Below are 23,966 nucleotides of genomic sequence, written 5' to 3' on the forward strand. Positions count from 1 at the left end.
ATGCTGAAATAATATTTAAATTTAAGTTGATAAGTTGAATAATTGATACATAAATTTAAGGAAAAATTCTCAAAAAAATGAATCTTGAATTTTAAAAGTTCAAATCAGTATTGATTGTTATAATGGTAAAAAAATGACTCTATTAAAAAACAAATGACAATATATTTTTGTAGTAATTTTTTATTTAAAATTTTAAAATTTAACATTTTTTTTTGAGATTTTCTCTAAATTTAAGGCGAAAAGACTTGTACTATATTCCTCTTTTACTTTTAGACTCCATCCACATGGTTTTCACGAATACCTGCAATATTTGGTGTTACCCTATTTTTCTTGGCTTAATCCTGTTAGTAATTTAACAGTCAATTCACTATTATGAATAAAAAATCCTTCTCTTGTGAAGTTCAAATCGCATATTTAATACTCATTTTGATCTTAAATATAATACTCCTCCTGTTCTTAATATAGGATATAATTGTTAATTTAATTTTGGTCATAAATATAAAACATATTTATCATATTTATCAAGTTTTTCTAAATTATCCATATAAACCTCTCTCAATCATAATCAAGTAGAAAAAGAAGAGAGAATATTAAGGAAGATGATTATGGTGTTTTAAGAAAAACATGTCATATTTCTTATAATTAACTAACTTACTTAACTTTATTAATATAATTAAATAGTCTTATATTAAGGATCAGAAGAGTATTTATTTTGTAATATAATAAATATAAGACTTATTTTATACTGTAAATAATCTTATATTTAGAATAAGTGGACGATAAATTTCACACGCGGCGTGACAAATTCAGGCGAACCAGAAGCTGAAGAAGAAGGTTAACACTGGGTATTCGTCGGTGGGGTCAACAGGCGAGGCTTGATTGACGAAACCCAAATTTATTTGCTCAATAGCTGACTTGACAACAAAGACAAAGCAGCCTGAAACGGCAAACCATATGTGACTTGAACGTCCGTAGCTTCCAGCGCTCCACGAAAACAAATAGAAGACTTGTTCATGGAATGGACCCAAAGGGACTAACAGCAAACCTTTTCTTTTTTTTTTTTTTGGACCGGATCAGCAAACTTATTTAACACCACGCTAAAAAAATTAAAGGGACATCACAAATTTCTATTTTGCGGATAAGCTCATATGTCGTAAGAGATCCAAAGTGGTTCTTCAAAATCCCCCTCCACCTTATCCCCAACGCCATCTCCCAAGCACAAGCGGCCCATATCCATCTCATCCCCTGGGTGCCACATCGGCGTCCCATTTTCGTATGCATTACACGTCAGCCTCCTCAGCCCAGTCCCGTCCAGCCTCACCATGTGCAGGTCTCCATACGGCTGAAACTGATTCGGAAGTGACACCGGCTCCGCCGTCACCCCCGCCAAGTTGTCCGTAAACAGAAACCACTCCCCGTCTTCACTGAAGCACACGTGGTTGATCCTCTCCTTGTCCGCCTCTTCTGAACCTTCTTTCCCGGCAACATAAATTCTCCTCAGACCAGAGCCATCGGGCTTCACCACGTAGATGCTAAATCTCTCGGTATTCTTTGGATTATGTCTGTTCGATGAGAAAGCTATTAGATCCCCTTTTGGTGACCAACTTGGCATCGTATCTATCCATGGGCCATTCGTTAACTGACGTATACCGCCCTCAAGCTCGCCTTCTACGGCATCAACTATGTAAAGGTTCTTGTGCCCAGACCTACCAGACCGGAACACCAAGGATTTCCCGTCCGGCGAGCATGACGGGAACGCATTATTGCCGGTGTCATATCTGGTGAGAATTTTTATGTCGCAGGGTATGTGTTCGCGATCATCCGTGAGATCTGAGGGGTTGAATGTGATCCGTGCAATCTGGACCGTTGTCTTGGGCGACTCAAAGATTGGACCAATGGAACTGTAGATCACGTGCTTCTCGGTGGGACTCCACGAGTTGTAAAACGATGTACGCCCTTCAAACAAGGTCCATCGTTTGGAACCGTCAGATTTAATTATCTTCACGCCAGAGTTCTTATCAAAGTCATGATTGAAGGCAATGAGATTGCCGTCTGGCGAGAAGGTTGGGAACGAACCGTTGAGCCTTAGCAACCGTATATTTGGAACCGGAGACATCACTGGCTCAAGATGGGGAATTATGGACTCCCCCTCCTTGGTCGACTTTCCGCGGAATCGGTGGTACCCAATGAAGTCTGAATTTGGAGATACGAACGGATTGTAATGATGGATATTTGGGTTGATTATCTCAGTAATTGGCTGAAACGTCTTGGTCTCCGTATCAAAAATTTCAATATGTCGAAAATCTGTCCCGTGCCGACGAGTTGCGACGGCAATTCGCTTGCCGTCGTGCATAGACGCTGGGGTGAAGCAATGCACCGTAGGTGGAGTGACCCGAACTGGTGTTTTTGGAGGCCCGGATTGTTCAGAATCTGGTAAATCTACCCGGAAAATGCTCCACCACCCATCATCAGCTACTCTGTGAAAGTAGATGGTTGAGTCTCCAGACCAAGTGGGCCATCCGCCTCTCTCGCACACCATAATACGTTTTTCTGGGTTGGATTCGCTGAAAACAACGATGTCAGTTTTGAGTTCCCGAAAATCACCGTCCCACGGACGAGATCCATAGGATGCGACGGCAATAAATTTGCCAGTTTCAGATACACTAGGACTGTAATCGACTACCCCATATGGAGTCAGCCTAGCAATTTCCCCTCCATGCAAGCTAGTGGAGTAAACGGCAGAAAAACTTTGGAAATGACGATCGGGTTGCTCGTGAGCCGACGTGAAATAAATCCTTCCATTCTTTATAATTGGATGATCATGAAAGAGGCTTTCAGGAAAAGAAGGTAAAGGTTGGGGCTTCGGTGACTCAGGGTTCAGCAGATAAATCCGGGAAGACCCAGTTCGTTCGGAGATAAAGACGATACTGCGGTGATCTTCAACGAACTGAGCATTGAAATTGATGGAAATTCCATCGGTGAGGCGGTGGTCGGAAGTGAGCTGATGCGTGGGGTGTTGGATGTTGGCGTAGAAGACGTCAAAACCGTATTGAGTTCTCCCAACAGTGTTGAATACAACGGTGCCTTTTGGAGGATTCATGATGATGGTCGGAATCTGAAACTGAATCGGAGTGAGATGAGCGTGAAATGGAAGGGGATGCGATGATAAGTGAGGATGGTGGAAGGAGTGCTTAAAAAGTAGTCGTGAGGCAAGACGCAACCTGCTAAACATTATCCAGTCTGCAGCACTATATATAATTGTTGGTTGGCTTGCTTAGGAATTCTAGTGATTAAGTTGTGACTTGTTACCCACGGCCTTCTTGCCTTTTAGTGTACTGGACAGTATTCAAATCTAAATCGTCTGCTGCTAAAGTTGGATTTTAAAATGCTGCCGGGCCGATGGATAATATAGTATATAGTTATATTCACACATGAAAGGACAAGAACCGTATCATTCAGATCAATTTTGCCACAATAGTGGGGAATTGCAAAGAGAGAGAAATGGACTATCATGGTTTTTTGTTTTTTTGTTTTTTTTAAAAAACCATATGTCAGGGATGACGACATCTCCTGTCCTGATTATTGCCAAATAGCTTATAGAATTTTGGCAATTACAACAGAGCACTGAAGTAATTTAATAAGTCATATGTATGTGCTATACGCGGGAAATGTATAGTTTATAGAATAATTAGTCCTAATCAACTTACTGCATTAATAGCCACCTATTGAATTGATGAACCAGAAGAAACATGGAAATTCAGTACTCTTCAGGGGGGGGGGGGAATAGAGCCTCAGAACCTGACAAATTGCCGCTGGCGAGGATGAGGATGAGGCGCTGAAATCAAGTTCATTGTCCACCATTATTATTTCATTAGGAAGGAAATAATTCAGAGTCAATCTTTGACTAACAGAAAAGAGATTCTGGGAATCAGCTCTTTACAGCATCGACACAATCAATTGGCTAACAATTTCTTAACGTACCCGGAAGCCACCCATCAGGTTTTAGAAATGGGCAAAATAAAGCATTAAGACAGCAACTTCTAACTTTAATCGTGCGGCTTACTCTGTTTCTGCATTATAAAGTTATTTTGAATTCAGCGCTTGGGCTATCATCAGTTTGACAATGTCATGTATGAAATTAATATTTGAATGCCTCTTGGAAAAAAGGGTTTAGCTCCGTACGTCCCTTCGTGGCATCTTGTTCACCTTGGGAGAATGTGAGGAGAGCATGCAACAAATGTATGAATGTAAAATTTTCATTGAATTCGTTTGCTATGATATTGAAGCTGGGTTACGTCGTATATTATCTAGTCTAGACTGTGCAAGCACTTGAGACTAAAGAAGATTATTACAGAGAGAACTCTACTCTTAAAATGCTTGAGAATCTCTTTGCAAGTGGGGAAACACCTCAAAGGCTTGTTTGCTTATACAGAGAGAAATCTCACGGGAGCGGCAAAGTCCAAGTGAGACAAATATCACAACCAGATGGCTTCATTTTTTTCGTCTTCCTCTCCCGAAGCTGAGATTACTTGCTCTATATTGTGTGGGTAGCAGTGACCCACGGTTAGTCCTGGTAGTTTTCTTTGTTTGCTTTGGGCTTTTGCCTCATTTGTCTACCCAAAAAAATTCAGTCATTTTTTCAGTTTGAAAATTCCAAAAGCTTTTAATTCCTCTGGTTGCAATTCAAGTAGCGGACCCAAGGCCCACCGCCTAGTTTCTATTGTTGGCATATGGCTCTCACTGTTTTATGCTGTATTCAGTGGGATTATGTCTTTCATGATATTTTGCAAGGCAAGTTTACCTGCAGTGTTTAGGATGCTTGAGTTGAGGTAACGTAGCGGCAATGTTAGTCAGCTGGCATTCAATCAGTCCATATATTTTGTTCTCCTCGGTTGGGATAGCCAGATGAGATGCATTCATCACATTTTGGTTCCTATATGTATTTGTTTGAGAAATATGCTAGCATCTACTTGGATTTGGTGAGGAAGTTCACTAATAACGCAACTGGCCGGTTATGCTTGATGCTCAGGAACCCCGTTCGGACAAGGCGGGTATTTGAGTTAAGGTTGTAGGTTGAAATTGCAGAAGGGACTCCCAATCTACAGTGTACCAAGAAATGCAAATACAGGGCGTTATGATTGCACTTTATTGATGCGAAAATATTTAATGTTGTTGTGTTATTATTTATGAATGATGTTCACGATATTATTTCTCTTCTGATATCAGTTTTGGGATTTAGGTTGACCGTGGAGCTGCGTTTTAGGATGATAAAAAGCTAACTTGAGCAGCTTTTACGTAAATTTTGTATCTGGTAACTGGTATGGAACTTATATGAACAAAAGGTAATGGGAAGATGACAAGGCATCCGTTCAATATTTTCAAGGGCAAGAAGAACTAAACCAATCCAATGTCAAGCAGATCTACGAGGGCATAAATATGGATATAAAACAAAATGGAACCCTGGACATATTTACCCCCCTGTGCGAAAGAATAATAAAATTGAAAGAAACCTATTATGGCCTTAAATACGCATCCTGGAACAATTTGGCTAGAATCTTATCTTTTGCTTTCACTATGAGTACATACAACCAATAGCAGGGTATGTGAAACGCAGCCAAGAAGAAGTACCTGCGGCATACATGAAACACTAAATCCTCCTTTCTACAAATAGAAACACTAAGTGGAAGAAGATAGGTTCATAGAGATTTACCACAAGGGAGCCCAAGGGTTGTCAAGCTCCAGGAATGGATATGGCCACCTGTTGGGGGAGTAATAATAATCGTGAATAACAATTGATTTTATTTGTGTTGAATAGGTAAAAGAAAGCATTTAGGAAAAAGAAAACATAGGAGAGAGAAATAAAATAGTCAAATTTTTATGAGGAGATGCAATAGTCATTTTACCAGGAAAGACCACAGACATGAGCGACCCACAGGAAGATGATGTAGGCACAGCTCCACAGCACAAAGTAAGCCATTCTAAACCAGGGAAATGGCTGAGGAAAAAAAAATTGGCAGTGCTAAATCAATGAGTTGTCTGGTGGTAATTAGTGATTGGATTTATTTCATGGAGTGCGAGGCTTACAAGATCATTTAAAGCTGTATCCACAAGCAGGAAAGCTAGATTCAAGGTGTGCATGAAACCCATCAACTGTCAATTACAGGTCAAAAGTCAATTTTATGTTTGTGATGAATTACAGATCAGTTCAATCACTTCTTTCCACAAGAACAGGGGAACAAAAAGCGCTATGCCCTCCTGTGCCCCCATAAGAGGAATTCAAACTCACCGAGTTCAGTTTTAAGCGAGAGATTGTCAAAAATGGTACTATAACACCCCAATATACGATATCTGTGATGATCACGGCCCCTCCACAAATCTGTTCAAATAAGAGATATTAGTCTGAACTCTAAAGAAGTTTAGGTGGGAACTCTTTTGACTAAGGAAAGACGAAAAATAGGAGAATAAAACTTTGAGGCATGATTATAGATAGACTACTGCATCGAACTAGGCTGTTCTGTCTTATGTTTGACCAACCTGATATATGATTTGCATGAGGTAACCCCAAAATCCTGCTCTTTGTTGAAATTCCTCTCCGGCATATAGGCTTTGCAACTTGATGGAACCCCTGGTTTCTTTCTCTTCATAAGTCACAGTGTCCGAGGACATACTCTCTTCTAAATCTCTTCTGAGATAATCAGCTTCTGCCCCATGTTCAGAAGGTTTTAGGTTGTGCCAGCATCCGTATGCAGATACCACGCTTGCCAGCTAAATCGAGAAACAATAAAAGTTCTTTAGAAAAACAAGAATTGCTTCATATGCGTCTACTGTCTTGTGCATATATAGCTCCTAAGCCCCAATCAATTTCCTAAAGAACGTGACGAGATTGTTGCGCACCTATGGAATTTACATCAAATACGAGAGATGTTGTGATTGACTTACCGCAAAATAAATCATAACTAATGTGAAAGTCCACCTGCAGATGAGAGCAATATCATTAATAAAACAGCGTCCATGCTGCCGGAAACAAGACTAACGCATGTTTTGATAAAGAGTAATGGCACTATGCCACTATGATTGGTTGATATGATATGGCTTTTAATAAGTTCTGTTGGGGAAGAAACTGACAAAAGAAATATTCATCTTACTGGGTATAAAAATAGAAAGGGAAGGCTCCACCCGAGGAAACTATCATAAATTGAATGGGAGCCAAGCAAAGGAATGCGAACGCTCTGTATAGGAAAAGCCACACGGGATTGAGATTTCTCAAGCGTGGAATCCACAGGGCTTTGTAACTTAAGGGCTCTGCTTTGGTGTTCAAAATGTGAAATACAGATATTGTAACCGATACACTAAGAATCATAGCACATGCAGGAACTTGCCATCGAAGCCAGTACCCGTAGCCCATATTGTGTTCAGAGTTCGACATATGCGAAGAAATTCAAACTGGTCGAATTGAATCTCGTTCTAGTATCGTTTTTCTTAATTTCGCAGCAAGTCAGTGAGGTCCCATATATATATATATATATATATACCCCGGGCTCTCATTCTAGTTGAATTTGACTTTTGCAACAAACCAATCCAAATAATAATATTGAAAAAGACATTGTGATGCTTCATTTGCAAGAAATCAATTCTAAGTTTCTGTGGTCCCAGAATCCAAATGCTATATCATAAGCAGAACACAAAGTATGGCATTCATTAATGATATCAGCAAATCCACCACCCTAATTGGCTATATAGTATATGAAGGCGGGGCAAAAAGTTAAGGGAACAGTTAAAGAAAGAACATACTCAGAATAGTAGTAGAAAATGGCGGAACCATTTTTGAGAGCATCCCAGGTTAGGAGGACGGCCATTACAAGAAAAGAAGTGAAACGCGTAGACAAGAGCCACAGAGGGTTAAGGCCTCGCCAAGAACTGGTCCATAGCTGGGCGGCGCTCACATGACCTTTAGGCAATGAAGTGGCGTCTACTTCATGATCAGGTCGAGCTACCAGGAGGCTCTCATATCTGCTGTCATACTGTCTTCGGGAAACAGTTTCTTTCTTCCACAGCACCCATAAGGCTCCTATTAAGGCCACTCCCACAATGCCAAAACACACAAAATCGTACCACTCAACCTCTAATGCCATGTTCAGATTACCTCTTTTCCGGCATCCTGGCGCTTAATTTTGCAGAAAAAGAAGCTGATGTGGAAGTCGCTTGGGTTATAATGGCGGAAGTCACCAGTGAGTTTTAAATTTTGGTGCGTGACTGGTAGTTTTAGTTTTGACCATCAGGCACGGGACCTGCCTATTTTAAGTTTGACAAACGGTTGCTGCTCGGAAGGGGATGGGAAGATTCTAAATTCCAAGTTTGGGTGCGTATGCGATGAACTGACGGAGCACTTGGGTCTTGCTACAAATAGTGACAATGTCACAAATTAATTAACCGTGCACATTTTTTTAATTATAAACAGGTAACTTTTCCCTTTTTAACTTTTAATTTGTGTTTTGTATAAAATTTAAAGACCATTTCTTAGCTCTCATATATATATATGACCTAACAATTGATAAATAAAATTTGATTACGAGTTCGAATTTTGGTTCTCTCTCTATTTAGTATATTTTTTATCACACTTTTCTTATTAATTTCATAATATTTCCTACCCTCCTTGTATCTCCCATCTAATATCTTTATTAAAAAGTGGAGTATTTTTAAAAGAAAAGTGACACATAATTTTTATAGATAAATAGCCAAATTACTTAGTTTTTGTGAATTAGTTAATTGAGTTTATATTTAAAATCAAAAAATATCGTAATACTCAGACCTGCAAATATCATGACTTTTGATAATTTTTTATCCTCACATATAAATAGATTTGACATTTTATCGTTACTAACTATTCAAATCAATTCTTATTAGCTTACAGTTCAATTAATTATGCTGATAATATTGAATGCACTATAATCAGTTTCGGACATGTCAAGAACTCCTGATGATTTGAAATGTCGTGCTTTAGATTATCAAACCCGTTCTGGTTTATCTTGTTTCTCATTCGTTCTGGAACTACCAGTTTGAATTGTCAGGTAATTTGATTTCGTTGCCCTATGATTCTCCTACATTGGCTTTTATTCTTTTCCCTGAAGATACCAACTAGCTAGCTTCCGATACAGACACAGTAATCAACAAGATCAACAGCGTGGAAGAGGTCAGACATTTCGTCGTGATCCTTGTGAAAGTGAACTTCCTTTGGCCATTCAAGCCAGTTTTGACATAGCTAATGCAGAGAGCACAAGTCATGATCCTTCAGCATCAAGCAGTGGACAAGTTGCTCTTGGTTTGGGGACTTTGATACTGATCCAGGCATCCAATCGTCTGAATCCTTATCTACATCAAGTTCTGAATTGTCTTCAAGATACCTCCAAGTCTTTGGACGAAATTCAAGGAGTTCACCATTGGAAGATTCCTCCTGTCCTCCACTTCCCATAGCATCGATCAATGGCCAAGCAAAGCCCAAAAATGAACCTGAAGGTTCATCTAGGAACAGTACTGCGGCGCAGCACGTTTGCGTCGGCCAGCAACAGAAATGCATCTGCTCTTAATCCTGCTAATGTGTCTGCGCAATCATCAAGCAATTCCAGTCAGACAAAGACTGTCATTAATTGTGGACCTGCACCTTCAACCTATGCTAGTCGTGTCCAGGTTACGCAGAGAACTGCTCGTGGACATTTGTCTCCTGGCACGTCAAGGGAAATTTAAAAGCAAACCCTCGATGTTTATGACAGTTGGCTGAGTGTTTAATCTTTAGTTATATGTAGGTGAAACTGTTAATTTATGTTTTGGGTGAAATTTAAAGATAATTTATTCACCATTAACTACATGACTTAATTGATAAATGTTTAATATTTTTTTATACTTACGTTACGTGTAGAAAGATTTCACATTTGATAGTCAGTAGAATGTTATAGTTACAACTATTTAAAACAAACGGTTGCTGCAATGAGAACGGGGACATAAATTCGAAAGGGCATGGAAAAATTTTAAATATATTCCAAGGCTGGCTGGGGTACGATGAACTGATGAAGCACTTGCTCTCGGCTACAGAAGGGGTTAAGATTGAAATTCAAATTAATCAGTAATATCTAATATCATCTGGTTGTATTTTGAAAAAAAAAAATCATGCCTACCGAACTTCATTCGGTGTGTGGATTTATTCCGAGTAAAATAAAACTCTGGGGCTAATTATTATATATTGATGAGTCATGGATTTATTCAGGGAAGTAGTACAGCAACGCTAAGGGGGATGATTAGAGAATAATATATCCATGATGGTATAACCGAGGCAAAAAGCCAAAGTTTCATGAAAGGTCTCCAGGAACAAAGCGATTAACGGCAGTGAAGCCTCCGTCGACGACCAGGTTATGTCCACTGATATACACAGATTCATCAGAAGCAAGAAAGAGGGCAGCTTCAGCAATATGGGTCGCCTTCAATGAAATGCCCTTCATGTTAGCGGAAGAATTGGCAATGGCTTCAACTTCATCTTCCCCCTTATTAAGCGCTTCACATGCCATAGGTGTGGCGACTGCATATGGCGACACGCAGTTCACTCTGATCCCATAAGCTCCGAGCTCGCCACAAGCAGAGCGGACGAGGCCCACGAGAGCATGCTTCGATGGGGTGTAAGCATGGGGCCCACATCCGGCCACACAACCAGCCACGCTGGCCGTGCAGATTATGGAGCCACGGATGTTACGAGCCACCATGGCTCGAGCCGCGTGCTTGATGGTGGCGGCCACCCCACGGACGTTGACGGCCATGGTGTTGTCAAATGTGGTGAGGTCTAGGTCCAGTATGCCAGCCATGGAGCCTACGATGCCGGCGTTGCTAAACATGACGTCCAGGCGGCCGTATTTGTCGACGGCGAAAGCTATAGTCTGCTGCACCTGTTTCTCGTCTCTGACATCACAGTGATGGTAACTCACTTGATATGGGGCTAACAAGGCTGCGAGTTGGTGACCCAGTTCATCTTGGACGTCCGCTATGACCACTGCTGCTCCATTTTCGGCAAATAATTTCACCGACTTTTCTCCGATCCCACTGGCTCCTCCGGTTACTATGGCCACCTTACCCTCCAACCTGCAAAACCACACGGAGATATATTCTCAGCAATTTCAAGTTCATTAGAAATTTGTGTCTGGGATTTCAAAACTCGTACCTTGGCTTGGTCGACATTGATTAGAGCTGGTGCTTTCTCGATGTGTTGCCTCGCTATTCTGAAAATGTGGGGTTTGATTTTGGGACCGAGTGTTATCCAGATTTTATAGGTCTCGGCCAGCACGGGGCTACTTTGCTGGGCGATACTGTATTACTAACTATTACTATTAGACATTGAATGGCCTGCAGTCACTTTGTCTTTTCCTTTTGACTTTTCTCAAGGAGATAGTTGGCTGAATGTTTAATTCCCAGTTATATGCCGTTGAAACTGTTAATTTATGTTTTGCGTAAAATTTAAAGACCATTTCTTCACTCTTAAATATATGATTGATGAATGCAATTTGATTACCGATTAGAATTTTGATTCGTTTTATTTCTCCTATTTAATATTTTTATCTCATTTTTCTCATCATTTTCATAATTTTCTCGCCTTCCTTGTCTTGTCTCCCCCAGTCCCACGTTTAATGTTTACTAAAAAGAAGAGTATTTTAAAAACAAGTGATATAAACTTTTTACATGATAATAATAATAAATAATCAACTTAGTTTATCTTTATTACCTCTGTGAATTAGCTAACTAAATTAGATTTTATATATAAAATTAAAAAAGAGTAAATCGTAACACTCACACCTATAAATATCATAGCTTTTAATAATTTTTCATGCTTACTTGTAAATGGATTTGACATTTATGTTGGCCAGAAAAAGATTTGACACTTCTAATTAATAGAATTTTGTCATTAAAACTATTTAAATCAATTTTTTTACCAGAATTTAAATCAATTCTTTTTGTTTTTTGGCCGGCGAATTTACATAAATTGTTATTGACTCACCAAAAAAAAATTCTTATTGCCTTGCAATTCAATGCATCATGGTGGTCCTCATTCCTACGTATTCAATTACGCATTACTTCTTTTTGTCTGAGCGAAGCATTCAATGGATCACTATAATGACTTTATACGTGTCAAAGATGGAACAAGCGACGATTTGGAATGTTGTTCCATAGATTTTCAAACCCCTTCCCAAAGCACAGGGTCATTGATGACGATAGGCCGCAACTAGCCATGTGCAGATGCACCCTGACCTGTTGAATTTGAGCTCGTTTAAGGGTGTGTTTGGATAAAACCAAACCGTGATTTGGAAAAGTGATTCTGAAAAATAGATTTTGAAAAGAATAGATTCTGGAAAGAATAGATTTTATGAAAAAGTGATTTTGAAAAGTGAGAGTGTTTGGATAGTTATTATCAGAAGCACTTTTTATATATACAAATTACTAAAAAAAAGACAAAAGTTAATATGATAATTACAGAAAAAAATATATTTTATAATATATTTTAATTTGAAGGAACAAAATTGTTAATAATATATTTTTTATTAACATAATTAATAATACATAAGATAATATAATTAATAAATAATTAATATGTATATATATTTATAAAATATAAAATTAAATATGTTTATAAAAAAATAACAAGATACATATCCTATAGGCTCTCACATTCTCCCTTTTTTCTCTAAAAGCAAAATTTTTTTGCTTTTTCCAAAACCATGGTTTGTGCAAATTGGGTGGGTATTTGAGTGACTTATCACCCAAACCATGGTTTGGGGTGTCACCCAAACGGTGCCTTATTCATTAAAATCTGGTACTCTTTCGTTATAACAAAAATTTAAAAAGTTGGTTAAATTTAGATAAAAGTAATAAACATATAGAATATATACTGTTATGAAATGGAACGACAAAAGTAGAGAAGAGAAAAATAAAAACAAGAAGATAAAGAGAACTATTGTATTTCTTCACTTGCTTCACCATACAACGCATGCTCTATTTATAGATATAGTCTTCCATTTAAGTTATACTTGTACTTAAATGATAGATAGTGGATTATAAACCACATTAATATGAGTGGGAGGTAAGTTACGAGATTAAAAACATACTCCCTCCGTTCCTTATTATAAGAGACAAATAACCGAAGTACGTTGATAAAAAAAAAAGTTAAAATTAGTTAAGAACAATTAATGTGTAAAAAGTATCATTTTTTTCCAAAAATGCCCTCATTAATAGGGAGAGAGAGCATGAGGGAGAACAATTAAATTATTAAAAGAAAGAGAAGTGGGAAGGAGGGAGAGTGTGAGTTGGAGATAATAAATATGGGTAAAATAGTAAATCAACACAAAAAAGTAGAGACAACTTATAAGTGTCTCTTATATATAGGAACATGCCATAAGCATCAAATGTCTCTTATAATAAGAAACGGAGGGAGTAGTAGATAAGTAATGAAGTAGTGAGAGTTGAGAAAGTTGAGGAGAAGGGAGATGGACATCCACATTTGATAACATATGCATATTTTTTAAGTATATTTTTGTTTGCAGAAAAAAAAAAGTGCACTAGAGATAGCGAGTGAAATTTATTATAAATGTATAATATGCAGTATTACCTCCGGTTCTAATTATAAGAGCTAATTGACTGATTTAAGGAGATTAAGGAAAGAAGTTAAGTTAGTTATTTGTAATAAATAAGTGTTGTCTTTCCTAAAATATCCTTACTAATCAAGTGTATAGGATAGAACTACTATTGTTAGAAGGACTCTTAGAAAAAAAATTCATAAATATAAGAAAGAAAGTGAATTGTGTTCTTGTTTTAGGACTAAAATAAAAGTAAAACAAAATCTTATATGAAAGACCGAAGGTAGTATATATTTAATGGATACCAAATTCAAACGGCTATGAATCCAATGTGTTGTTGGGAAAAAAAATATAAATAAAAAATTAACATAAACAAAATATTACTACCTCTTGTTATTAATATAAAATCTATTTGACTGATTTGAATAGATTAATAAAATTAGGCATTGTCTTTCTAAAATATTTTTACTAATTATGTGTATTAGTTAGAACTATCATTTGATGAAATCTCTAACATGTGTAATTACTACAAGAACTATTTTAAAAATAAATAAACATAAAAGATAAAGTGAATTAAAATCTTATATTTAAAACTAAAATAAATTCTAACTAAATTAGAGAGACGGGTTTGACCCATGTGATAAGTTAAAACGCAAAAAGCTCGCCAGCAAATGTCACTCCAAGGGACATTTTAGATACAAATGAAAAGAAGGGCGGCTAGAGCGGAGGGAAGGGGAAGCGAAAATAGACTTGCGGACCGATAAGAACAGGAAAATTGACATGAAAGCGTGAGTACAAAGCAAAATCAAAGTTCAAACTATCTTTTAAGTCTTCATCAACAAGCATGAAGGAAGGCATGAGACATTGAGACGGCTAGAAGAAACTACGATTCACTACTACAAATCAATGCATCAGAGGCAAGAAAAACAAAGCAGCGTCTGCACTATGGTATGTAGAAACTTCAATGTGATCCCCCTTCGATTTGGCAATGTAGAGGGAACATCTTCAAGCTCATCGCCTCTAGCTGGGTTCCATGCAATAACTTGTCCCGGACGATATCATCTGGTCTGGGCTTATTCATATAACACATTGATGCTGGCAATAACATTAGTTAGACCTTAAAGAACAACCGAGAAAAGCCATTTAATTGATGTTTTAATCGCTAGCGAGAAGCAAACGATTAACGACACTGAAGCCTCCATCGACCGTCAAATCAAGCCCACTGACATAGGCAGATTCATCAGAAGCAAGAAAAAGGGCAGCTTCAGCAATATGAGTAGCCTTCAATGGGATTCCCTTCAAATTGGCACTAAACATGCCAATGGCTTCAACTTCATCTGCACTCTTATTGGAATATCGGCACGTAAGAGGTGTGGCCACCGCATATGGCGATACGCAGTTCACTCTGATGCCATAAGCCCCGAGCTCGCTGCAAGCAGAGCGAACAAGACCAAGCAGAGCATGCTTGGATGCGGTATAACCAAAGGGCGCGCTTCCGCCCCTGGAACCAGCCACGCTGGCTGTGCAGATTATGGAGCCGCGAGTGTTTGCAGCCACCATGGCTCGAGCAGCGTGCTTGATGGTGGCAGCCACGCCGCGGACGTTGACGGCCATGGTGTTGTCAAATGCGTTCAGGTCGAGGTCCAGTATGCCGGCGAGGGAACCATCGATCCCGGCGTTGCTAAACATGACGTCGAGGCGGCCGTATTTGTGGACGGCGAAGGCTATGGTTTGCTCGACCTGTTTCTCGTCTCTCACATCACAGTGATGGTAACTCACTTTAAGCGGGGATGATGAGGCTGCGAGTTGGTGACCCAGTTCATCTTGAACGTCCGCAATGACCACTGATGCTCCGTTTTCCGCGAATAGTTTCACCGATTCTGCTCCGATTCCACTGGCGCCTCCTGTCAATATAGCCACCTTACCCTCCAATCTGCAAAAACCAGAAAATCATATTCTCAAGGTTAACGGCCATTTCAAGTTCATTAGACGCAGTGTGTGTGATTTCGAAACACATACCTCTGCTTGGTCTCCATTGATTACAGCCACGGGTTCCTCAGCAGATGTGCAACCTTGCAATTCTGAAATCTGGGATGTTTGGTATCCTCTTTGAGAAGCTTCCAAATTTATCGAGTACTTGTTTTAATACGTGCCACAAAAATAAAAATGTAATTTAGATGGTTTGGCTTTCTTCTCGTATGTGAGAGGGAGAGGGAGAGAATAAATATCTGCCGAGAGAGCATCGTCTCACCTGCCTTATTGCCACAAACTTGATCCATCGAAATGATTGTCCTCAGGGGAGGTGATTTGGGCCTCAATCGTGAGTCACGTCAACGAAAAGAGAGTGTTAACAGTTAGAGAAGCATGTGATGAATACTGATGAATCATTACTGGTTCGGCTACCCCCCCCCCCCTCTTAACACTGAAGTTCGGCTGCGCCTCTCGCCACGCTACTAGGTCCTCTAATTCTGATTATAAGAGTTACATATAACAATAAAAAACATTTAAATGCATTAAATTTATCATAAAATTTAGATAATTTTTAATATTATTTTTAATTTCTAATTAATTACACTAAATCTTAACTCGTGTTAATTTCTACGCTCTTATTACTCTTATTAAATATATATGAGCATGCATAGAAAAAAGTATTTAATACAGATCAGAGCGTTTCGTGAAAAAGGTAAAATATTTTTTTAAAAAAAAGTTCTTATAATAACAAACCGAGAGAATATATTGCTTCCGGTCTTAATTATAAAATTTTGTTTGTAATTTACAAATAAGATCATATAATTAAGACTGAAGGTAGTATAAGCCACTGTTGCCGAAAAGTAGTTGGCGGTGACGGTGATCCAATGAAATCGAACAAGGGGAACACGCTTTTTTTTTTTTTTTGTGGGACTGAACCTGTGGAACACACACAAATGTGAAAAATATGCCCATAATTTGCCGTGGCAATTCCAATGACACGAATTTATCCATCAGGAAAAAAAAATTCCCTCCGCCAATCAATATTCTTAAAATATAATTTTATTTTTAAATAATAAATATAAAAAATAATTTTTATTAAACACAAGATGTAAATCATAACTAAACAATTTTTAAAAACACATCAAATCTGCTCGATAATATATCTTACAAAAGCTTTTTTCTTTGGTAATTACTAAATGCCAGTGTATCAACTTTTAAAAATGTTTTTAAATACGTTACTTCAATTTCATGAGGTGAGAAAAGGACAAAATTTATTTATTTATAGCTCTAAGCTTTATTTTGGTAAAATTTTTATTCTGAGCTAGATTAAAAGTGAATCAGTCTCTCTTTTTGCTTTTGTAAAAAGCAAACCGAATCAGGTTGGGCGAGCCCAAATCGCATAAGAAGCCCATTAACAACTTCGAGGTGTCGGGATGGATCGGCACTTGGTCGGATGCGGGTGCTTTACGATCCAGTTGCAATATTTTATTTTTGGCAGAGCAGCGGGCAGTTTGGCCTAAAACAAGAGAGAGACACTTCACCAAAAAAATAAATAAATAAATAAAACAAGAGAGAGACAGAGCGGCGGGCAGCGCCAATAGGCAATAGGCAATAGGCAATACTGGTTTTAAAGCGGTATAAGGCGACACGTGATTGATCGGCGATACTGAATTTATGATACAGCCGTGCAGGAACAGATATTTGAGCGTGTGATTAACATGAGGCAACAATATTGAACCATAGCTGAGTCAGAAGCAGGCAAGAAGCGGGGGGAAATCTGAGACCCGGCTTGTGGCTGTGGACTAGAAGCCCAACTATCCATCTGCATCGGCATCGTTGTTTGATTTCTGAGGGCATTCAAAGAACATGTCTGCGCAACTTCGATCTCAAGTCCTGGGTCTCCATATCTGGGCCACCTGTCCTCCTCTTCTAAAACCACCTGTTCCGTTTTGTGTGGCCCCACTCCTTCTTGCAGAACCTTTTCCTCGGTTCCACGCTCTCTCAATCACCGCTTCCTCAGACTAACATCCAGGTCATTTGCGCGGACCTCAACCTTCCATGGCTTCAGGCGCTTTTCCCCTGTCATGGAGTGGCAGGATTGCACGTAACTCCTCTTCCCGCACAAATTTTGATCTCCCTCCGTCTTTTTCCCCTTTTCTTCTCGTTTGTATTTTATGCGATAAATGTTTACGCTCTTCTATCTATTCCTCGTTTCATGATCAAGAAAAATAAATATCTTTATTTAGAATAAGGAAGTGGGAAGTGTATCAGGACTGATGAGGAGTAATTTACATTATCTATATTTTCTCAATAAATGCCTTTCTCTCCGATTTATGTTGGATGATTTTCATATTTTGGGAATTTGACCGGTCATGTCATCAACTTGAATGTGCAGGCCCTGGGTTGACTGTCATGATTTTGGTATAATTTCTAGCTTAATCATTTTCTGATGGCGACAGGATAACTATGTCGTAATTGCAGGGTTAAGATGGAGGTTGATGTGCCTGCCTCAGCTGCCTATAATTTTTATTCTGATCGTGAAGCCATCCCTCGGTGGATGCCCTTTATTTCCTCTGTTACGGTGCGTACATCGAATCTCAATGCTCTGTCACAGTCTCTTTTAGTCAATCACAGACGCAATCAAGATGTACTGATTGAATAAAGATCTGGTGAGAAGTTGGCCACATGTTACCTGTAATACACATCTTACTATTTTTCTTGACAATAAAATGTAATGATGGTAGTACATTTTGAAACCTAACAAGCTTAATGGATTTTCGTCTCCAATGAGACAGTTCATTAGTTTGAAACCTATTCATTCCCCTTTGGCTTGTGGGTGAAGTGGGCCATCAGTTCAGCATCAGTGCATTATTGTTTCTGGTCGAATTGCTGCAATTTGAATATTGAAACCAGCAATCTTGACTAAACGGCCAGAACAGTACAAGTTGAATGTCATATTATGATTTTTGAATTGGCTAAATGTTCAGTTCATTTCACAGGTTTTGCCTGATAAACCTGACCTGTCAAGGTGGTCCTTGAAGTATAAAGCATTCGGTCGTGACATCGAATACTCTTGGCTTGCCCGTAATATGCAGGAAATGATCACCATCCTAACTATAATACTATTATAACTTCTTAGTAGGTCTTCTTTGCTTTATCTTAAATGTCAGTTGGAATTTTTTTATTAATATTATCTCACCTTCTTGCAGCCTATTCCAAATCAGAAAATACACTGGCGATCACTGGAAGGTCTTCCTAACAGGTAATTTACAAGGATAGGCTTTTGGCTGAGAATAATACTACAATATAAGAAATAATAAATCATTCTATTAATTCGATTAGTAATATTCAACACTTAGGACGATTCTATAATTTAGTAACATGATTAATTTCTTTTTGTCGAAATTTCTAGTACTTCACAGAATAAGCGACACGGGACATACAAGGCTGGGAAGAAAGTTTCAGTTGCGCAAATCTCTCTATCTTGATATTGAAGTGTCCTGTGATAAACATGGTGGCTTCTGCCTGGACTGGAAGTCTGGTAGCCAACAGTCACACTTTGTCTATCTATGCTCCTATCATGATTAAACAAAATTCGAAGCGTACATATTTTGTTCAAGCCTTCAGCTTGGCTCGAAAGCACACGCTGCATAATCATCTGTACCACTGGGTTACATGTTAAAATTTCATCAATGTCATTACAGTTATAATTGAAATCTACAGCCACAATGTTCTTGTGATTTTGAATTAATCTTGCGCTGAAACATCATTTAGTACTCACAAAAGAAAATTAACTGGTTGATTGTTCCCATGACAGGGGCGCTGTTCGATTTTATCCAAAAAGTCCTTCATCATGTGTAGTAGAAGTAAGGCTTCTTATACGATGTTTTCTTGAGTTTTTACCGAATATCTAAATCACAATCTAATGTCCCTAGCATAATTGTCCAAAATTTTATTGGCAATATTTCCTCACATGAGCAAATGCATAGATATGTCACGGATCATTTTCCTGTATTTGTTCCTATCAACACGTTTCCATTATATTTAGCCCTTTGACTCTTCTCCATCTGTTTTACATCTCAACTAGGCCAAACTTTATTCAAGCACTTATTGCTGCATTTGTCCTTTTCAGCTGACAGTATCATACGAAGTTCCTCAACTCTTAGCTCCCGTGGCATCGGTAAGTAGTCAGACGTAAATAAAATGAAGTTATGAAGTAGACAATTAGTTAATACAAAGAGAAAATCCATGTCTTTGGTAGCTGGCAGAATTAGCGATTGGAAGGTGGTAAGACAAACCTGAAAGACATTGTTCTAGTTCATGCCATTTCGTCACCTTTTCCCCGTGTCATGAGAGAGAATAATGGGAAAGACAGGAGATTGACATTTAAAATTTTAAATATGGCTTTAATCCACTCCGACTTTCTTCCCTCTATAATATCTTTTGCAGGCACTGCAACCATTTCTTGAGCGCTTACTGCGACGTGGCTTGGAACGATTTGCTAGTTTGGCACAGAGCTACTAAATCACCTGGCCTGGCGGAGCCCTTCTGACTTTCTAAATGGTAACCATCCTATTATATTTTGATTGTCCTATTTCTTTGACACCGGAATACACCTTCAAAGTTTTCTTTTTTTAAAATCCGCCCCTGAATTTCTACTGTTTTATATTTTCGTAAAAATTTTAGTTATCATGCTAACTTTCAGTAAAAAGTTTCCTATTATTGTTGATGGAAATTCTAATCTTATTATATTACCTCTGGTACTTATATAAAAGCTAGTTGGCTAATTTGAGTAGATTAAGAAAACTAACTAGATTAGTTATTTGTAATAAATAAGTATTGTCTTTCCTAAAATATCTTTACTAATCAAGTGTATTGGCTAGAACTATTACTATTATAAAGACTGTTTTGGAAAAAAATGAATACATATGAGAGACAAAGTGGATTGAGGTCTTATTTTAGGACTAAAATAAAAGTCCAACAAACTCTTATATTAAGGACCGGAGGGAGTATATTGGAACATTGAAGCGAATGCCTAAGCTTGAGAGCACGAAGCCACATCTACCCATTTGCTTGGCTTCCCAAGACTTCAACAAAGATGTGCTCTAACTCTTCCCTTTTCCTGCTAAATTATGGGATCAAAGGAAAATGCAATTCTACATTCAAATTCATTAAATAGAGTATGAAGTTAGTTTTACTTTTTGCTCTGGCTTCAGCTCAGCATGCTTAAAATTTAGGTTGGATTCTGGATAAATCCACTGGAGAAAATCATTTGCTATGACAGAAATCCGTAAAGGCTCCTTCTTTTCGGTACTACTTATTTCTTGATGTTTACAGGTAATCTTGCTCATGACAACTATAACGCATAAGAATTGCTCTCAAGGTCTTGAATATTTTCTTCCCCCTATCAGGTTTGCACTTGCAAATGCTCCCGGGGATTTATATTTATATCTATTGTACCCGAAACAATTGGACAAGCCAGAGGAGATTATGATCATGCCGTGGAGTGACGAAGCGTCTTTTGAATGCCAATAGCTCATTCTTCTTTAAGACGAATCTTGATTCATATCATGCGTGGCCTTTTAGTTATTCACTTGTTTGCCGTTATCTGTTCTTGATTTCCCAAGATAGAGTTTTATTTCTTTCATATGTTGCTGTCGGTTCGTGGCCTTTTTAGTTACCGCCTGCTATATGATTTTCAATCAAACCACGTTTTTCATCCTATATTGCAACCAGTTCGCCTTTCAAGAAGGCGAGAATAAAAACGAGGTTTTCAAGACTAAAAATTCGCTAAAATAAACAAATTCATACAAAACTGGATCATTTCGACTTCATATTTACACCGCCGTCAGCCACACCCTAAACCATGTACATCAACCGACGTCGGACCAAAAAATGGTTTGCTGTTTTTCCTGATCTCTTAACTAGAAGCAGCTGAAAAACAAAAATGAAATATCCGAGATGCCAGTATCTGACAAATTGTTATATACATTCATTCAGTTGCTAGCACTTCCTTCCAACAAGCTCCTCAAGCTACCAAGTGCTTCTGTAGAAAGGCTACAATGTCTCAACCTGTGGGCGGGTGATAGTTCCCTGTGATCAGGGGATGTGAAGCACACAACAATTACTGTGAGATTGTCAAACGCATTCAGCAGCAAAGCTTCCATGACCAGGTCTCTGGCGCCCTTCCCCGGATCATCGTGGCGCCTCAGGCTTCTCCTGACAACACTCACTGCATGCTGACTTGACATAACATCCCAATTCCATCGCATCCTATGATGAGGAATTCGTCGTCCTCTGTTAGAACCACTTGCCTAAACTCTGGCTCTGCAATCAGAGGTGAAGGAGAACCCCGTGGGAGCTTCATGTCCCAGTCCCCTAGTGCTCGAGTAACTGATAACACCCCATTAAGATAACCATCATCAACGAAACCACCTGATTCCTCAACGCGCCTCCGTTCCGATGGATATATAGGCCTGTGATCTTGAGACATGTCAATTGCCTCCCCTTTACGGCAAAGAACTGCTCGACAATCACCAGCATTGGTCACCATCAACAGCCTGAAATTAGAACCAAAGTAATCAGCAACGCAACAAATTTTAAGCATGCAAAGTAGCCGGCGACTGGCAATACAGATATTGATAGTGGGAAACACTACACAGTAGATCGAAAATTAATGAATATAACCTGGAAACTTCACGGTGAGCAGCTCAAAAAACCCAGAGGAGAAACAAGCACATTAGACAAATGGAGAGGTAATTTTTGGGGGGGGGGGAACGCGTGGATACCTTCCAAATATTAAAGCTGTGAGCGCTGTGGTCCCTGACGAACTGCTCACACTACAATCATCAGCTAAAGCAGAGTCGGCCAAAAAAATGCCTTCCTAAGGGAGTTCTCTAATTCTTGTAGGAAAACATTATCAACTTCAGATGACTGTGGGAAGCTGGCGTCCTCGAAAATAAATCTTATCACATTTTTACGAATATAAGCGGCAGCTTCAGATCCTCCATGACCATCAAACACCTAGTATTCGTTAAACACCAGTTAGATTTAAAACATTTACAAGAAATTAAAAAACATACAAGCTAAAAACTGAAAAGTTGATTACCCCATAAAATGCACTGGGTTTAGGGAACTTATAAAGTGATCCCAGGTGAGAAGACAATCATCTATCATTATATGCTCGTCTTCCATGTATCTACGCGGCCCAATGTCAGCATAACTACCAGAACGGATGGTGGGCACAAACTGCACAACAGCAGAATCAAGAGAAGCACGGGGGACTTGTTTTGCAGCTAAAACGTCCTGCACAAGGGTAGTTTAACACGAATCAGAAAATTTTACTCTGCGCATGGGAGGCAGTTATGTAAGAGTTGGCATAACTTATGCATCACATTGAACAGTCCTACAACCCATGAAGTTTCCTGCGATTCTCTAATCAAAAGTAAAAATTTCAATTTTAACAATGTAGCACGGGTCACATACTAGTTCTTGTAACGTTGCAAAATCACGAACATTTACAAAGTAATCAGGGAAAACCTATCTTTTAACACTCATTCGTAAGCAACAGATACCGCGTGCCAAAATCTATCTGGGCACCTAAAAAGCAGGGAAGCAGGCCGGGACCGCTTCCCTCGCATACATTCATCACAACTTCTATTACCATAGTGAATAAATTTGATATGAACAGATATAAGCAATTATAGGATACCGGATACCGGATACTACATGGACCAAGTCGGGAAGTCGCTCAAGCCTCTCTGAAGGAAAAGGTGCCGGAGGGATGGTATTCCTACAACAAACATGGAGTAATCTAGATGAACCTCGCAGAGTTCAGGTATCTTCATCAGCTAAGCTCATAATATGCACAAGTTCCTGATGAAGCAATCGAGGGAACGGGGTAGAAACTAGAAACGAAACCTACGTGGTGAACACCTTCGATCGGAAGCAAAAACAACAAAAGTACTAGCTCACAATTCGCTAACGTCCATGTCATGGAAAAGAAGAAAGATATAAATGAAAACACGAGAAGGGTGCTGAAGAAATCACTTGTTGTGAATTCAGTAAATGGGCAGAGACTGCGTCATATGCGCGAAGAAGTTTGTCAGGACCAGAAGGGCCGGATGATGGCGAGACGAAGGGTGGCTCTTCGATCTCATGAATACTGCTTGCTTTGGGAATATACTGTACATCCAACAGAGCAGGCTCTGTTGATAAACAACGTCTGCTTCAGCCACCATAATCAGATGAAACGTCAAGAATTGAACGTTTTGCAGAAAACTCTTGGAGCTAAATGTTGTTTTGTCAGGACAAATAGACGACACTCTGCGTTCCTCCTGCGGTTCTTGCTCAGGAATTCCCTTGCAGTTTCTTCAAAGTCGAGGTGATGGG

The 23,966-nt window shown here is 38.9% G+C and overlaps 5 protein-coding genes and 1 pseudogene across 5 annotated transcripts; 1 reads left to right on the plus strand and 5 right to left on the minus strand.

The window, feature by feature from the left end:
• Window positions 1-878: 878 nt before the first annotated feature.
• On the minus strand, window positions 879-3,491 carry LOC114728292 (uncharacterized). The gene has a single exon (XM_028915171.1). It carries the CDS (start codon window positions 3,230-3,232, stop codon window positions 1,145-1,147), a length of 2,088 nt encoding a protein of 695 aa, XP_028771004.1. The 5' UTR covers window positions 3,233-3,491; the 3' UTR covers window positions 879-1,144.
• Window positions 3,492-4,345: 854 nt separating this feature from the next.
• Window positions 4,346-8,180, minus strand: LOC114728293 (uncharacterized). The gene is made up of 9 exons (XM_028915172.1): window positions 7,792-8,180; window positions 6,940-6,973; window positions 6,535-6,765; window positions 6,287-6,376; window positions 6,085-6,150; window positions 5,904-5,995; window positions 5,711-5,758; window positions 5,561-5,628; window positions 4,346-5,099 (listed from the first exon to the last, which is right to left on the minus strand). The coding sequence occupies exons 1-9, from the start codon at window positions 8,130-8,132 to the stop codon at window positions 5,026-5,028; spliced, it is 1,044 nt and encodes a 347-aa protein (XP_028771005.1). The 5' UTR covers window positions 8,133-8,180; the 3' UTR covers window positions 4,346-5,025.
• A 1,968-nt stretch (window positions 8,181-10,148) lies between these two features.
• LOC114728295 (short-chain dehydrogenase reductase 3b-like) lies at window positions 10,149-11,270 on the minus strand. The gene is made up of 2 exons (XM_028915173.1): window positions 11,201-11,270; window positions 10,149-11,121 (listed from the first exon to the last, which is right to left on the minus strand). The coding sequence occupies exons 1-2, from the start codon at window positions 11,215-11,217 to the stop codon at window positions 10,341-10,343; spliced, it is 798 nt and encodes a 265-aa protein (XP_028771006.1). The 5' UTR covers window positions 11,218-11,270; the 3' UTR covers window positions 10,149-10,340.
• Window positions 11,271-14,397: 3,127 nt separating this feature from the next.
• On the minus strand, window positions 14,398-15,723 carry LOC114728296 (short-chain dehydrogenase reductase 3b). Its single transcript, XM_028915174.1, has 2 exons — window positions 15,624-15,723; window positions 14,398-15,537 (listed from the first exon to the last, which is right to left on the minus strand). The coding sequence occupies exons 1-2, from the start codon at window positions 15,638-15,640 to the stop codon at window positions 14,760-14,762; spliced, it is 795 nt and encodes a 264-aa protein (XP_028771007.1). The 5' UTR covers window positions 15,641-15,723; the 3' UTR covers window positions 14,398-14,759.
• A 1,725-nt stretch (window positions 15,724-17,448) lies between these two features.
• On the plus strand, window positions 17,449-21,007 carry LOC114728297 (uncharacterized). The gene is made up of 8 exons (XM_028915175.1): window positions 17,449-17,679; window positions 18,057-18,156; window positions 18,575-18,670; window positions 18,785-18,837; window positions 19,393-19,441; window positions 19,708-19,755; window positions 20,025-20,138; window positions 20,913-21,007. Exons 1-7 carry the CDS (start codon window positions 17,660-17,662, stop codon window positions 20,097-20,099), a joined length of 441 nt encoding a protein of 146 aa, XP_028771008.1. The 5' UTR covers window positions 17,449-17,659; the 3' UTR covers window positions 20,100-20,138; window positions 20,913-21,007.
• Window positions 21,008-21,345: 338 nt separating this feature from the next.
• On the minus strand, window positions 21,346-23,667 carry LOC114728294 (probable protein phosphatase 2C 49; annotated as a pseudogene).
• Between the last annotated feature and the right edge of the window lie 299 nt (window positions 23,668-23,966).

Source organism: Neltuma alba, unplaced genomic scaffold (genome assembly GCF_004799145.2).
Source record: "Neltuma alba isolate B1F8T4 unplaced genomic scaffold, ASM479914v2 tig00012531_pilon, whole genome shotgun sequence".
Classification (NCBI taxonomy): Eukaryota; Viridiplantae; Streptophyta; class Magnoliopsida; order Fabales; family Fabaceae; genus Neltuma; species Neltuma alba.